The 17,643-nt window shown below is 35.5% G+C and overlaps 1 protein-coding gene across 1 annotated transcript in view; it reads right to left on the reverse strand.

Annotated features, from left to right (window-relative positions):
- Nucleotides 1–17,643, reverse strand: part of NDUFAF2 (NADH:ubiquinone oxidoreductase complex assembly factor 2) — a 48,624-nt gene that overhangs the window by 10,153 nt on the left and 20,828 nt on the right. The window contains exons 2-3 of the mRNA XM_051788331.1: nucleotides 11,479–11,568; nucleotides 3,941–3,981 (exon numbers count right to left, since the gene is read on the reverse strand). Coding sequence (XP_051644291.1) covers nucleotides 3,941–3,981; nucleotides 11,479–11,568 — 131 coding nt within the window. The remainder of the gene's footprint in view (nucleotides 1–3,940; nucleotides 3,982–11,478; nucleotides 11,569–17,643) is intronic.

The following is a 17,643-nucleotide window of genomic DNA, read 5'->3' on the forward strand; positions in this document are numbered from 1 at the left end:
TGTGTATGTATATACATACACACATGCTTACACTGGGTACAGGCATGAGCCAAAATTCTATATCAAGATGGATTCCCTGATTACGATAGGAACAGAATATGTTTAAGCAGAAGATAAGAAACAACTTGATCTGCATTAATTTGCAAAGTTATCACTCTTACCATAACTGAGTTGAGACTTGGCGTATTTCAAGCTATAATTAAATTAAAAGGCAACTAGCTGTTAACCAGTATTCCAGAAGCTGGCTTTAAAGCCCAAGGCTTCCAGCACTGTAATAAATAAGTAGTAGTAAAGTAATTTACTCATCAAATTAGTAGTAGTAATTTACTCATTGTTGTATTGCATGTTATATTCCTATATATATGTTATTGTAATCAATGTTCTGTTAAGGCTGGAGGACTGCAAATTGCAGAATGGTTAATTAACCTGTCAGTATTATAGGCTGATAGTCCTGCAGCTTGCAGTTCTTAAGCTGACAAGACATTATTATGCCTTGCTGAATAAGTATTTTGTATCTTGTTTTTCTAAAAGTATATTGACTAAAAGTGTACTAAAGTAACGAAGGGAAGGACAAGGATCAAAGGGTCAAGTACGAGGACGATAAAGAGGATCCAAGATGGACTTCTGGAGGGACCCACACACTAGGCCTCAAGGACGAAGGACTAATTAAAACTATGGATAGAACAGTACCTGGCAACTGAAGCAGGCCTGCAAAAGAACCAACCAGAACCAGACCTGCGAACTTGGATCCAATAGAGAGATAACAAGTGACTATGGGAGGGGAATTGATAAGGGTATAAAGGTTATTGTTTTTGCCCACTGTGCTTGCGGGCCGTGAGTGGAGCAGGGGTCTCCCTGGCCGCCCAGCGCACTGTTTTGATTATTTGCATTTTATATAAATCTTTAATAAATTTTTGCTGCTATATTTCAGCCTAGTTTCATTTACCTATAACAAGCACTAAAATGCCTGATGTAACTGGTCAGGTTAGAAATAACCAAGGTGATAAGCATAATTCTTGGGTTATGTCTAGCCAGATACAGAAGTCTAAGTGACTTCTTCCAAAAATGGGGAAAAAGGTGTGGGGGAACAAGGCAGAAACAAACCATTAAGGACGTGGCATATTTAACACTGAACAAATTGACTTGTGAAGTCACTGGAGTATTCTTCCATTAAAAAAAAAAAGAGAGAGGGAGAGAGAAACTAAAGAAAGAGATGTAAAGCAAGGTGTCACGACCTAACTACTCGGACCACTGGTAAGGAAGGACAATTCACATTCATTCTCGTTCAACTGACTGACATGTCCTGATGATTATGAATGACATTTTGTTAGCCTACAGTATTTACCAGATTATTAGTTCCCAAAATATGGTCATCAGTGTGATCAGTAAGATCCAGATGATTTGTGAAGCTATATCTCTGCAATATTTTCAATTAAAAATTGATCATAGAGCTCATTATGAGACCTGATAACCTGAGCAGTCTGGCCACCTCTAATATCAATAGCCAAGAGTTGAATAAAAGAGAAATTTAACAAATATAAAAAACCCAAACATACAATACAAAAGGAGGATGGTAGGCTAACAGTAGTGGAACAGAAATTTTAATAAAGAAGGGCAGAGGACAGAAAAAAAAGGAAAACCATCTAAAAAAGTGGTATTACAGGCTGCAAAGGTAGGAGCACGGGCACAGGTCCAGAAACTTATGCTTTAGGAACTATAATGATGTTTTGTGATGCTAGAATATGACAGCAAAACGTCATTAAAGCAACAATGCAAAATTTGTAGGCTTTACATCCTTTTTTAGAAATAGTTTAGTCTCATGAGAAATACATGAAAGAACAAAGAGATTTGTTATATAGGGTTTCAACATGAAATATGGTCACAAATATTCCCTTGTTCCATAGCTGTCAAACAGCTGTTTACTGTATCATCTTTACAGTCAAAAAGGGTATATAATACAGAATAGCAGCCAGTAAAGTTTATGTGGCTAAAGCACAAAAGCCAATCAGTCCTACAAACAGGGATCAAATAATATTATATATGCACTTCACTACTATAATTATATTTATAATGATATTGTGGTGTAAGGGTTTGTAATATAGCAGTTTCACATTAGGAGAAAAGTATATCATAGATATTGCCCTACACTAATACAGAGAAAAAAATTAGGCTGCACTATCATTTAAAATATGACTGCAGCATTATTTTCAAAGTATTGGCAAGAATTTTTAACATACATATATTTGAACTATTTTTTCTTATACAGGAAAAAAACAATTTAGAGATTACTTGAAAAGATAACTATTTTTAAATTCCTAGTCTATCACTTCTGCTCAGTTAAGGTCAACATACAGCCCTGCAGGTAAAGTACTTAGCTTCTAAATTATTCTTCAGATCTATTACCTCATGAAACTGAAAGTATAAGCAGTCCTGTAACTCTGAATCCACCATTAGTTCCAGGAATCTTTCATTCTCCATAAATTGCTTTTTCTGGAAGGTAAAATATTTAGAACACCATTGTTCCACAGTTCTCTCACCTATGGAGACTCCTTGCTCCCTATTTCAAAAATGAACCAACATCTCTAGCACCAGGAGGAGCTTTATTGCGCCAATTCCAGACCCGAGGCTGCCCTTCTTGGAACAGGTTTATCTCATCACAACTATCACAACAGTCTGGTTCACAGAAATGATAAAACAAAAGACTCACAACACCTCTCATCTTCAAGTATCACATTAAGTGGTAATTTCAACAATAAAAGTTGTATGTGTGCAGTTAGTATAAGCCAAAGCTCAGGAACTCAGTCCACACTTCGATGGAACAACTGTTGTAGTACTAGTTCTATGATTCTGCACAAGTAACTAGGGTGAGGAGGGAAGGGAAAAAAATTTTAAAAAACCGAACTCACACTTAGTGCTTCCCCAAATAGCTTTAAGGATAAATTAAATTAAACTTCTTTCATTCACGGGTAGCCCTTATTGTCTCTACAGCCTCAGTGGCAAGTGTGAAACAGGGACAGAGAGATTTAGTTGAAAAGCTGTATCTTATGTGGGAGCGTGTTTCAATGAAGTACATCTTCTAAACATCAGCTGACAAACCTTCCCCAGGTTATCTCAAAACACAGGCAGTCAGGGTAACTTTTCACAAACTAGTGCATTCCAGATCTCAGTGGCCAAATCTTTGGCTAGAGATGCCAACATAGCTTCACTGAACTTGACACAGATTCCTGATGCAAGTCAAGTATCTGCCTCCACGGATGTCAGTTTGAACCTTCCATAGCAAAACACGTCCTCATCTACCTTCTCATTCCTAGCTGGTGCTTAGCAACTTGTAATAGCAATCCTGGCAAGTTGTGTATGTGTGTGTGTGCATCTGTATAACAAAGATCAGCAGTCGAACTTGTTCCTCCCTTTACAAACTTACCAGCATGAAAGACTGTGAGACATTTCCCTCTGTCATCTTATGGAAAAAGACATAGCTGCAACTCCCCCATCTCATTAGCATTGTAAAATTAGTTTTCCTGTTTTGATGAATCCACTGGCAGATGGATTTGGAACCTGCATTTTAATGTCAAATACCATGAAAAAACCCTTCCATTAATGCACAGAGGACCTGAATTTAAAAAGTTATGGCAGTAATTTCAAAATTTGTTTAATTAAAGGGACTCTTGAATCGCCATGATCATTTTAAAAAACCTATGTAGACCATCTTAAAGGAATTCACACAGATGATGATTAAAGAACAGTGGAGTCTGTATATCCATTTGTTTTACTTTTTTTCTAAGTGTTAGATATCTAGTCTGTGTATAATTTCATCAATTAGGCAAGGAACATACTAAATTCTTCCCCAAAAGGGTCAAGTTACTGCAGAGAAGAGTCCACTATAAATTAATTATTGTAGCTTCATTATAACAATTGAAAATTTAAAGACATTTCTTCTCACCTCAATGGTGGGTGGATCCTTTCTTTTTTTTCTTATCCATGCTGAAAAAAAAATCAAATGGATTATTTCAGAGATTGCAGAATATTAAAACTCAAACTTATGACAAATTTGTAGCAGAAAATAAACAGTTACGAAAAAATTACAATAAAATTTGACACAACCTGGCAAACCATGTCATTTCCCAAAATGTAGACAGAAGATGTTATTTCCTGTGTCAGTACTCTCAGTCTTCAAAGAAGGAGGCTGTGCGGAATGGTGTCACCTCTCTGTGGAGAGCTTGGACACAGTTTACATTCCATCTTGGCTGTCAAAACAAGGCTTAAAAAGCAGGGCTCATTGCACAGGCCTGTTGTTGAGATTCACCCTGAAAATGACAAGCTGACTGTTGAAAAGTATGTACAGCCTTAAACCACTCCGGAGAAAATGGACTCTTGTATATGCTTCTGGCATTCTTAAAGCAAAAAACCTTTTTATGTTAGTGCCAAGTAGAATTCCTTTACGGGCATGAAAGGCACAGCCCCAAACCTGACTGAGGGGCTGCAGAGCCTGGACTGCAGTACATCCTGTGACTGTGCGGGATTATCCACTGCACAGAGGGGCAGGTACTGTGACTGAGGGAAGGATCCCATCATCTCAGTCAATTAATGCTGGAAAAGATAGATGAGGAATGGAGTCAGTGGCAATGACAATTGTCCCGTGGCTCAGCCTTTCTGAAGCAAAACCAATAGACATATGCCCACTCCCATCACTACCACGGATGTCAGCGGGGACTGACAGGAGGCAGCAAACCAGAGACCCTCCTGCAGGCTCTGTCAGGTCTCACTTTATTCAGTTTATGATTATATGAAATAGCTCCAACTATTACTGGCATTATTTAGAGAAATTACCTGACTTGAGCAAGATAATATTCATCACTCTTTAGAAATATCACTACTGTCACATTTTTTCATGCCTTTTCAATCTACACAATTGGCAGGTTCTGGGGTGGAAATTTCAGTGATGTTTGTCTTTTCTGGTCATATTTTTCAGATTAATGAGTAGCAGAATACAAGTGGCCAGTAATAAAGAGAATGATAAACATAAGGAAAGCCAGTTCCAGGTGCTGAGATACGGCAAAATGTTATTTCATCTGTTTGTTTGGATAATTAAGATTTTTGTTACTGTGCTTGAAAATTAGAGCAAAAATGACACTTTGTTATCACCTAATCAAATTTACGGCCTCACCTATAAAGTTTCAGAAACACTTTAAGAGGGAACTATTCGAAATTTTAATTTTCTAATACCATCTGTGCTATATTTTGAGGGGAACCAGGGAATGAGTCAGACAAGTCAAAAACATTAAAACTTGCACAGAGCCATAACATCAACTTGTTACTGAAAATGCAATTACATAAAAGGTGAAACACTAACACCACTCTGCTTCAGCAGCAGTATGAAACTGGTTTTAGGAGGAATAGCTTCCAATTAACATAATACCAATTTAAGAGAGATGAAATGGCATGACATAGCTTGGAATTTAGCCATGATGACAAGGCCAACACCCTTGATTAATGGTAAAGGTTAATGTTAAAATACCTGTAATGATATGAAGCAAGGTATTATTTTTGGTTCTTGTCTATCAGTTGACGCTTCCTGAAGATGTGTACTTTTAAATAACATTCTCAAACTACTTTCCTTTAAAGCAGTCCCTGCCAGCTCTTCTCAGAGGTCCTAACAAAAAAGAGACCCAAATTTGCCATTGTGGGGAAGTAACTCAGCTCTGAACAGACTACATCACCCTTTCCGCAAATGTTCTATGTTAAAGGAATGAAAAACAGCCCATTAAGGTAATTCAAAATAAAACTAAGTGCCTTTCTATTAAATCTATAGAATTAGAGGACATTTTGCATGTACCTGTAGCTCTTTCAAACATTTATATTCTCCAAGGATTTCAAAATGCAAAATCTGGCAAAATCAGAGACTTAAACTGAGACTGCCACTTCTCAGCAGATACTCTTGCAGACACTCTTTGTAAAAATAATGAACAATGCTATTGGAGAAAATCTTATCACATAAGATTTTCCTTCTGACAGAACTTTACTTTGTCCATACTCAGCAACAGTTCCAGCATCATCCAGAAAAGCAAGAAAGTAGTAGAGATTTCAAGTATAGTAAAGTATGTATACCAGGCACTAATCAATAAAGATAGAGCTGGAGGGAAAAAAAGGAAAAGTTGTAGTTTAAAATGCTTCATAAAAAATTAAGTTTTAAACCATCAAAATTTAACAGATTACTTCCAACAAAGTATTATCTTCTACCTTGCCATGCCTTGCTTCTGACCTCTGGAAGGACAGTACCACTGTTTTCAGTCCCACAGCTCTTAGCACATAAAAATATTTTTTTAAAGTTGCCAGTATTTTCTTAAAACACCAGCTGCATTTTAACTTCACCTGATTACAATTACTGAGCATTAAAGAAAAAATTTAAAATCCTACAAAAATTAAGCTGCAGTTAGAAACTACTGCTGAAATATAACCCTTACAATAGATTTTCTTTCAATAGAAGCTGCGACTTTTAGTAGTTATTTGATTAATAATTTTCAGATGAACGGAATACTTCTAGCAAAAGATTTTATCATTTGCTTATCTACCTCAGTTCAACAAGCCGCAAACAGAACAGTGAAGGGTAACACAATGTCATACCTCCTTTGAACAGAAGTTGTGAAGCAAGGAGCATTACACAACACATTTTAAGTCATTAGGGGTTCTCAATTAGTACCAACACTCAAAAGCAATAAAATAAACTATATATTTAGGAAGATTTCTTGTATCAAACATTCTATAATCAGACTGCATCTATTTAAATACATAAATAATGCACACAGTTTAATATTGTGCTATTTTTTCTTTCCAGTTATAGCAAACACTTGAATGCACAGTTTTATAGAAGCTATCAACCTTCCTTTTTTCTAATAAATGTCAGGAGTACAAATCTTTTTGTAAATAAAACTTGATGGCACAAATATTGATACCATTTCCCAAATTACTAGAGGTGAATTAATTTTAACATCTTTAATGAACTGCATTAGAAAAATCATTATTTAATGAAAGATTTCTTCACTGCAACATAGCTGAGGGAGAAACACAGTAAGAAAACTTACTAAAATCTTTTTATACCCATAAAATCAAGCTAATTAGTTTTAATATATCATATTCCTCTGTGCAAATACATCACACAAATATTCTACATAAAGCACAGTTCAAGATACATTACAAGATTAAAAGCAAAGAAAACATCATCTGAATTCAGTACATTTTAATATACTGAACTTTAGCATGTAACAGTTTTATCAGTCTTTCAAAAGCAATATATTTTACTAATAATTCACCTGATCATTCCTCGATCTTTGGGAAGCAGAACAGGAGGACTCTAATATATTCAATCTCCACCAGTTTTCAGGTGGTTCTCTTTCAGACAGAAAAAATTTAAAAAGCCATTCAAATTTTTAAGTTATCAATAAAATTTTGAGCACCCAACACATGGTTCAAAAAAGCACCAACACCACATAGCTCAGGCATACGAGAAATTCATGATAACAAAGGAAGAATGAATGTATACAAAAATATAACCAGCCATTTACTACTGAGGTTGCACTAGCTTTAACAAAATCCAAGTAAACGATACATTGAAATTAAGACATTTTGCATTCTCTTTGGAAAACATAGTCAGTGTATACACTTGAGTAATGAAAAAGCTCTCACATCTTTTTTTACAACTTTCATTATATTTTTGGTCATGCAGGTTTAAATTACTGAACAGATTTATACCACAGTCAAATATTTGTTGATGGAAACAAGGTAGGTAGGTAGGTGCTTTATTATGCATTATTTGGGCAAAATATGCACACATGCATATACTTAACAGACAAATATCCAGTGACAGTTATAGTTGGAAAAAATTTCCACATGAACACTCCCATTCCCCAAGCTAACAAAATGAAATGCCTTCACCATTGACAGTCAAGATGTTTTAAACCTGATAGAGAAGGTAACATGTATGTACTGAGTGCAACCAAAGTGCTTCCCTGCACTGCAAAGCTTTGGCAAAATGATTCATTGACTCCATTTAAAACTGCTGTTTCTAATTTTATCTGGATGGCACTTCCTGCATTCTGTATGCATTTTAATGCTACCTTTGTCTAAAAGGAATTTTGCAAGACAGCTGGACATTTCCTACCTCAACACCTTTGCATTCTTTCATCAGCAATCATTTGCATTCCTATTAGTATGCATGAGATTTTCATTGAACTTTAAGACTCCTACTGGCAGATAACACACTGTAATGACTGTGAAAGTGAACATGCAAATTAAGACTCCCATTAATCACTAAATATTACCAGGAAAAAAAAAAAAGAGTTACTAAGAGTAGATGGCAAAATATGCTGCATGAAGCATGCAATCTCTGTAGTATGTAAAACTCTCCTCTCAGGAGCACTATTGACATGTCCTGAGGAGGTAAATTACACATTCTACAGTGGGTGAACATTCAGAACTAGCATACAGAACAGTTATCTATTGTGTGCATCCATACATGCCTAGGGAAAAGTAGGCACTCCCACTTTGTAGTAAAATGTAGGCTTCGCCTGAACAAAAACAGGCAATATTTATATTATATACATATGGATTGCATTCTAAATTCAAAACTATAGTACAAAAGGAAATACACTTTTACATTTTTACAATACAAATTAACTGAATTTTATGTGTACAAAGAGCTAATACTAAGGATAGCACATGGGATTGTGTTTCAGTTTTATGAAAGCCTTAATGGACATTTCAAAACTTTTGTAAAATTCACAGGTCTGAGAATGTAGGAAATTTAATCCTGCACAGCACTTAAAACTAACAGCTTTAGGAGAAAAATTCTAGACAAGTTCTTCAGGAGTAAACCCTTGTTGCTATATTCAGTAAGCTCCCAAGAATAATACATAAACATCCTCTCCAGAGTCTGTAATCTGGATGATTGGTTTATGCACTTGTTTTATTGCTTTCTACTTGATCTCTGTTACCGTATTATGTGTTTATAACTTCATAAACACACCACCAAAATCAGACCAGCTGTCCAAGTTGAATGTCTTAGGTATACAATGAGATGTAACCAAGACCCTCTTCAAATTTCACTACAGCCTGTTCCCACTCCTTACACTATCCCTTGTCCCTGGTTCTGTGCAAGTTCCCCTCAGACAACTCATGCCCCTAAGTATTTCCAGGGATGGTACTTTTATTAATTTAGGTCACAAGAGGTTTCTTTTTCTAATTCATACAGTGTGACGTAGGGTAACATGGAGAAGGAAAGGGAGCTTTTAAATCAGGTGGTCATTAAGAATTATCCATAAGTGATCCCACAGATCCCAAGAAAAAGGAGAGGAGATAAGGCAACAGAAACTTCAGCACAGTCCTTAAAGTGAAAAGCCTGAGAAGGATAGGCAAGGAGACTGCTATTGCTGAGTCAGCCAAAACTGTGGTGGAGAGGCCATGGATGTCAAAGTACATACACAGGGTTTGGAGAGGAGGCCCCTGGAGATGTAAGCACGTGCCCAGCAGAGAGTCCAAGAGTAAAGAGAAAACAGAAGTAAGAAATACTGTACAACCTTCTAACCTTATATTCATCTTCTATTGTTCAGAGGAAACATCAAGCATTTTAGAACTCCTTCTGCAAAGCCTCAGGCTATTTGCTGGAATGATCAGCATCCATGACAGCATGGATTATAAAGTGAACACCCACAGAAAGAATACACTGGGATATTTTCAAGAGTCTTGACAAAATATATAGAGTGAAAGTTCAGTACAGGTCCCATTGGCCTGGGAAACTTCTAGACCAGTCTTAAAGAGGGAAGAATAGGGACAGAAATGTAATGAACCTTTCAGCAAAGCATGTCTAAAAATCTTGAATTAAATTGTTCCCACTCAGATAAAGTAGCCTCTATAGTATTATTTAAACTATTTACACTTTCTGTTCTTTCCCATTTTTTACTCGTTGAGAATTTTTCTTTTACAGGAGGCAGAAAAGAAGTAGTGATGAACTGAAATTCAGAGTATCCTACATCCCCAACTCACACCCCAATAGGTAGCAAAAGCATAATAGTTCTTTGAGCAGCCTCTATACCCACAGCAGAAGTACCAATTTTGGTTTTTAAAAATTATATGTCCACAAAACTTTGTGATGTTTAAATTGACACTGGTCAAAAAAATACGGGTTAACCTTTTTTCTGGAATTCCCATACTTTCTCTCTCTGAAGCATGCACTACACACCCATTCTGTTCAATGAATGCACAGGGGGAAAAAACATGCATGTATTTCTTCTTCCTAGAGAAATTCAGTACTGTGGTGGAATGGTACTCTCCAATTTAGTTCTCCCAAAGAGACTCTCCAAATCACACTGCTGCTTGCTCCCTCTCCCTCTCTCTCTGCCATCCTCCTTGCCCCTTGAGTGGCCGGAGAGGTGAACAGGAGGCCCAGAAGGTAAAGATCATAGGTTGAAATAACAACAATTTACTGGAAACAGCAATGAGACAAGAAAATGAACAGTAACAGCAACAATATCAATAACAAAAGTGTACAAAAGAGAGGGTGATTTACATGTAAAATGCTCAATGACCCAACAGATGTGCCCAGGTTTTTTCCCAACCAGAAGCCATGCCCTTATTCTCAGAAGCCAGAGTTACTTCCCCCCTGCCCGGTGATGAGGTGAGGTGGTATAGAATAACATTAGGGTCTGCCCACGTCCCCTCAGCCACATCCCCTCCTGGCTGTTGTAAAAAATTAACCCCATCCTCGGCTGAAACCAGGAGAAATACTTAAGGGGAAAAGACTATTACCTGATCTGCACAGTGCAAATTTTCCTTTCCTCTGTGAATTCTTTCAATTTGATGACAAAATCACAAATGAAAAACAATTCCTGGATTTCTTGATTGTTTAAGACTGATCAGCTAATCCTAAGGAAATGCTCTAACTTCCCTGATTTTTTTTTTTATTATGCCCCAAATTTTCAGACTAGATTTTAATCAGTAGCAGTGGGATAAAATGGCTAATTATTAACAGGTTCTACAACTCCCTACTAGATTGTGCAAGGAAAACCATATGAAAACAAATATTACCATAAAAAAAAAAGCAAGCCCCATCACTGTGCCACCAATAATTCAACTGTCCTACAAATAAACAGCACAGTGAAGACATAATACAGAGGTTTAACACATTATGTATGGTTATTTAATCATACCCCTCTCTGGAACAAATATCTTCGCATTTAACAGGAGTAAATCATGACCATATAGGCTTTACTTTTACTAAGTACTGACTTCCTAAACAAAATTTATCCTGCTTTTAAAGAGGTTACTTTAAGAATTCATAATGGTTATGCAGTTAAATAAAAGCCTGCATTACTTAAAATGAAAGATAACAACTAACCTATTCACATAGTCGGACATTCCATTAAAAATACAGTCTATATTCAATGGCAAAAATTATCTTGAAATAAACCCAATATATTCAGGATTTACCTTCCCATTCTGTTGGAAAGTCACCCATTTGATACTGATATGCTTCACGATTTACTGCTTCTACAAATCTTCTTTCTGGTATAATCCTCCCTATAGCAGAAAAAAGAAAGAAAAAGTCAATTACATATTTCCATATAAATTTCCATATAAATTTATAATTGCTGATCATATTACTGTTTTGAAAGAACTGTATTTATTTACATGAGTGTAATGATATATACAGGATAAAAATGAAAGATTAAAATACTGAGAAAATTATTCCCATTTAGATGTCAATATGAAATGTTTGATTTCAGTAACTTCAAGAAAAGCTTCCATGTTCTACAGTTGACTTGGATTATTAATGACAAAAAATAGCACTGAAAGTTCACTGGTTAGCTTTGCAAATCAGTCGGGCCACATCGTCTCCAATCACCGCTAACTGCCTCATGCATGTCAGCTTTTCCACACATGCCTGCAAACTAAATATTTTCTCTGCTAAAAACCAAAAACCAGTAGGTAGCAGTCTGATAGCGAACACTCAGTATACTGAAAGGGGAGCCACTGCGGGGAATCTGAATCTACATCTGGTTCTACTACTGTCAAAGAAAAAGAATAAAACGTTCAAACTGTAAGGTAGTACACAGCAGACTGATTGTCAGATATTAAGCTACTCTGTAGAGAAAGAGTATTTTAATTTGCTTTTTAAATTAGCAGGTACTGGAAAGATATGCAAGGCTGCCATTCCTCATAGGGAAAAAAAACCTTACAACATTCCCCAGGCTTCTTCTACCAGCTTTTTCCCTTCCTGGCAAGCTGATATGGAGAAATTTGACATTTTGAGGAAACACAAAGTAATATCTCCATAAAACATTTTATTTCATAATGAAGTGATTAATGCAGTTCATTCCTTCAGTATGCTTTCAACAAGTACTTCAACGGAAGTTATTTTAAAACTGATACCAGTTAGGACTTAGATTTCACCCATCTCTGATTAATAGTTAAACTTCACACTATTATTCATTATTAAGTATTTAATACAGTAAAATAAGAACTTGTATAGAAACTGCAGTTCTTTTTCGAAGTACCTTTTTTAGTTTTACATCTTATTTTTAAGCAATGCAACATTTTTATTTTTTCAAGAAATGCCATCAGGCAAAGAATATAGTGTAGCATACCTACATCCTCAAGATTAGATATTTTTAATCAGTGCTGAGAGATATATGATTGATACTCATTTGTTTTATAAGCATATAACTCCTACATGCTGATAATACTATACTTCATACACTTGCTTTAATATATTTTTTCCAACAATATCATGGATAATTTAATTTCATAAACTATTTATCTACAAAGCAAAACTACAAAATTACTTTCTTCTCATACAGAAGATCTCGAGAAAAGCTGAAGAGGTGTCTAATTAGGTCTGATCCTATACAAGTCTCAGGATTACCACTCTTCTCCATGTTGGAAAGTTACTAGATTTTACTGTTAGAACAGTACCTTTTAAAAAACTGTCTATAACTTGAGTACTACACTGTCTGAATAAATTGACATATGGAAAATTAATGAAGTGTATTTTTCTAACTGCTACCACAACTTGTGACTCGTGTTTTTAACAAAAATAGTCCACCTCTTATTCCGCCGCAAGCTTTCATAAAACATGCAAAAATTCATTCTCCAGATCCCACAGTCAAATCACACAGTAGAGCCAAACTCAGAAATTATTTCCCAAAACGTTATTTGGAATAGTTCTGGTGGCTTTTAAGCCTCTCTGCATTCGTGATGCACACACAACACTAATTAAACTTCAACTGTCTGATTTGCCTTGTTCCCCAGGGTTTTTTTGGCAGACCACCACTGTCAAATAATTTATGTAGACTTTTCTACTGAAGATCACACCGAGGCCTCTTCAGATGTAATTAAAACCTTTTATAGTTTAGGGAAGTGTTTTTTCCTGCTAAAGATTGACTGTATTGACTGGTTTGCTTCATAATTATTTGTTCCCATGTTTTCAGATAAATACTGAGATCTTTGCTACAGCAACACAAGAAACTTCACTTGTAAGAGCATACATATGAAACAGTTACAAGTAAGAACAGTTTAACCTCATTTTCATGTGATCACTGATCTTAGAAACGTTGAAGAACCATTAATACTTCAAGTTGGGATTATAAATATAACACAGTATATTCAAAGACTAACAGCCAATAACTCCTAAAACAAACAGAAGATTACTTCAGAAAGAATTTATCAGATGTACAGAATATTCACATAGAATAATCAGATACAAAATCATTTACACAAAACACTGAACTAGTCAAATGCACATTTGCAGGAGTTACAAGCAGGCAAAATGGCCAAGAAGTCTTAAGTAATTGACAGATCTTTCAGCAAATGAGATAGCATTTACATATGTTAGAGTTATATACTTTCTTATTGCGCATATTTTCTCCAAACCTTTCCGTCACAATCTGAAAATCAATGTGTCATGACTGAAGTGAATTTGTAAAAAAGCTCGAAAATAAAGGCATTTAGCAGAAGTTACACAGTCTGCTGGCATGACAAAGGGGTAGTCAAAGCCAGCCAAGAAATACTAATTGAAATGTGAATGGGTAGCAAATGAATTAATGAATTAGTTTCTAAATTTCTACAGCCTTATCTATAGCCTAAGAAGATTAGAAACTAGGTTATATTTGCACAATAAAAAACATGGTTAATCGTAGACATGCACAGATATTATAAAATTAATATTTTATTTTTCAGTATCTTCTAAGGAAGAGCCTCTCTTCTACAGACAAAATATTCAGGGTATTCCCATTATTCTAAATGTAAATATACATATTTACATTTAGAAAAACCCATTTAAGATGAAAATAAATAATGAGTTCTAAAACTGTTCTGTTGTACAACCAAATCATTACTGTTCTGATATCAACTTCTTAAAAAAAATAAAAAAATATATACACACTATTTTAAAGACCTTCAGGAGCCCTAGACTGATTTCCACTGTTTACAAAACTGTTATTTGGAAAAGGTTTCCTGATAACCTTCAAACAACTTTGTTTAACACGTACAGTTAGAATAGACTGTGGCACATATGATCAGTGAAAGGAGAAATGGGACCATCAACAGGGAATGGGATGTTTTTGGTACCTAAAGTGAGCAAGAGCCCCTGCTGACTAGAAAATATCAGCATGTTTTGCAGTCAGCAGATGGAAACAGGATTCCCCTCACACACGCATGCATGGAGCTACCTCAAACTGAATATCAGATGTTCAGGAGAACTCAGGACCAGGACTCTTTTAGCTTGCTGATTTGCTATGTCTGCATGGTAAGAGTTCATGGAAGAAACACTCTATTAATTAAAGACCTTTTTTTTAAATGCATAGACTGCATATGCAGCCTTTGTGAATTTATGACAAATGGCCTAAATTCCAGTTGCACAGCACTGCTGTAAACTTCAAGATGAAACAAGCATTTCCAAAGCATACCTATTTAGTGAAGTGTATGTACTTTGAAGAGACTATATTGTACTTCGCTTACTAACAGCATGTCATTTCATTGTCAGTAACACGACATAAACATCACCTACTCAAACCAAGGGTTTCTAAAGTTTTTTTTCAGCAGTTATCTTAAAACACTCATGGAACAGATGCCCCATTTCTTTCCTGTTTGGTAACCACCAAACAAACTAGCTTTTGCTATATGTGAAGTACTTAAGTTAGCAAAGCAATGGGACTATGAGTAGTTCTTCAGGCAAAGAAAAGAAGAACTACTTCTCTAGAGGTAACAAACATAAATTACTTTTCTATAAGCTGCAGGAGAAGCCCATCACCTTCAGAGCAAGATATGAAGTTCTCATCTTCCCTGGAGAAGCAGGAAAAAAGGTTAAGTGTGAAGACATTGAAAAAAGAACCCCTTTAAAGGTGAACATTAATTTGTGAAAGCTGATATCCTTCTTTTGCATAGACTTTTAGCTGAGGGAGTCTGTCTTCATGTTACCTTGTGGTCAGAATTCCAATGTTTCTGTAATAATTATTTTCACCTTAGAAAATAAGTAAATATTTAAAAATAATACCTTTTTCCCTCAAAATTACGATTTTATTTTTTCCAAATTTAGATTCTAGGAGGTTAATTAACTTTTGCTGAGTGACAAATTAATAACTTCCATTAGTTCATTATATTTATTCAATACAATACATCAATACAAAATATAAGAAGTTAAATATTTGCACCTAACATCTATCACTCACAGACATAATTATATTTTCTCCAATAATTCATACACTTGAAGTCATGCAAAATGCTTTAGGCTTTGTAAAATCATAACAGAAACTCATTTCAACTTTTAAGACCAGCAAGCGAGGCCCCAGACTGCTTTGTCCTACGGTTCTGATTTCTACTAACCTCAAAATAATCAGGATCAGTGATTTCCATTTTTACAGTGATGCAGGATCAAGCAATATTAAACTTGTTAAGTGCTGAATCAGCAAGTCCCAAAAAACTAAGGACTAGGCACTCGGGGTCAAAAATCTTGTTTCCATTTTGCTATTTATATTTACATCTTAACAACAATACATTTGGCTTTACAGAGCTTGTCTGCAAGTATTATTTTCATTCCAAAAGAGGATATGTTTCTTCATATTTCTGTTGAAACGAAGCCAGGGCGATTGCTTCCATTTTTGGGAACATGCTCCATCAAAGAAAAAGACATACATGCAATACAAGCATCACAATTCCTAAAAGAATTGCCAGCTGACAGTGACAGCAACATTCTTGGGGATCAGTGCCCATAGTGTTTAAATATGTTCACACAAACCTTATGTTTTGAAAACCTGCTGTATCTGAGACTGTGGTAGTTAATTAAATACCATTTTACTGAGAAGCAGTTTCCTTCAATGGACACACAAAATCCCTCTGCTAAATGTCCATTGTGATTCTAGTCGCTAAGCTCTCTTAATCTGGCAGCAGGATGCACCACCATCAGTTCCCAGTCCTTGCTCTCATCTATGAAGCCAAACAGATACTATGTCTTTACAAAGAACCTCTGTTCTGTAAATGGATCTACAATAAGCTTACCAGAATTATTCAACATTCTTTTTGTTTTCAAAATGAAAATGTAAATGATATTAGTACAAATGACAGTTCCTTGGAGAGCTGATGGATGCTCAGTGCTCTGGCATGCAGAAGCTTTCTCCCAACTGTTCTTTTGATTTCTTTTGGTCTATGTGATTCAAGACACAGTTTCCTACCAATTACTGTCAAAATGTGAATAAATTCAAGAATGAAGTAATGAATATTTTTAAAATGTATGAAAAACAGCTTAAAATGGGAACTTACCACATACAAAGGGAATTTAGCAAGCAGATAGAAAGTGCACAATAACCTGTACTCTTATAAATAAAAACATAATGCAGGAAGATGAACAAAAAGGCAGCCACACAGGGAAGAGAAATGAGCAAATGACAGCAACAGTACGAATGGTAAACAAAATGGAAAGAAAGTCACAGCTGTGAAGAACACCTATTAAGCAATATGACCAAACACAGCAGTGTTATGGACTGGTCTGGATGATTAATTACATTTCAATTATAAATCATTTCCAAACGCTCATTTACCACTTTTCCATTTTCCATTTCCATTTTCCAGAATAAAAGGAATTATTACAACTAACTGTACATATATTCTCAAACGACTAATGCTATTTTTGATCTTTAGTACATCTTAATGAATTTTACAAAAGGATTTCAGGTGTGAGATTTGTAAAGGAAATTCAGTCTTATACAAGGTCTGAAGACAATTACAGCTAATACTGTGCATAGCACTTGAAGGATTAAAGAATACTGGTACTGCTATTTTACTGTGTTTCCTTTCTTTTGCAGAGGTTAGGGAAGAATGCTCATGTATTTCAGCCACAGTTAACACAAGACTACAACTTCTGCAGAAAAGTCAGCTAAAGTCTGTGAAATGTATTACCTACTTCATGTATATGCATATCCTAACACCCTTAAAAAATTACTCTTTATCAAAAAATTTATATGCCACTCATTTTATTATATGAATTACAAAATCAGTCTTTGAAGCTGCACTTATACTACAAGACAGCACATTTTAAGAACATAACAAAAGGCGTCTGTGTGAATACATGTATACAACCCCACCTCTTCCTTTCACTAACAG

The sequence above is a fragment of the Manacus candei genome, unplaced genomic scaffold (assembly GCF_025592945.1).
Source record: "Manacus candei isolate 608988 ecotype Guabito, Panama unplaced genomic scaffold, ASM2559294v1 h1tg000024l, whole genome shotgun sequence".
NCBI lineage: Eukaryota > Metazoa > Chordata > Aves > Passeriformes > Pipridae > Manacus > Manacus candei.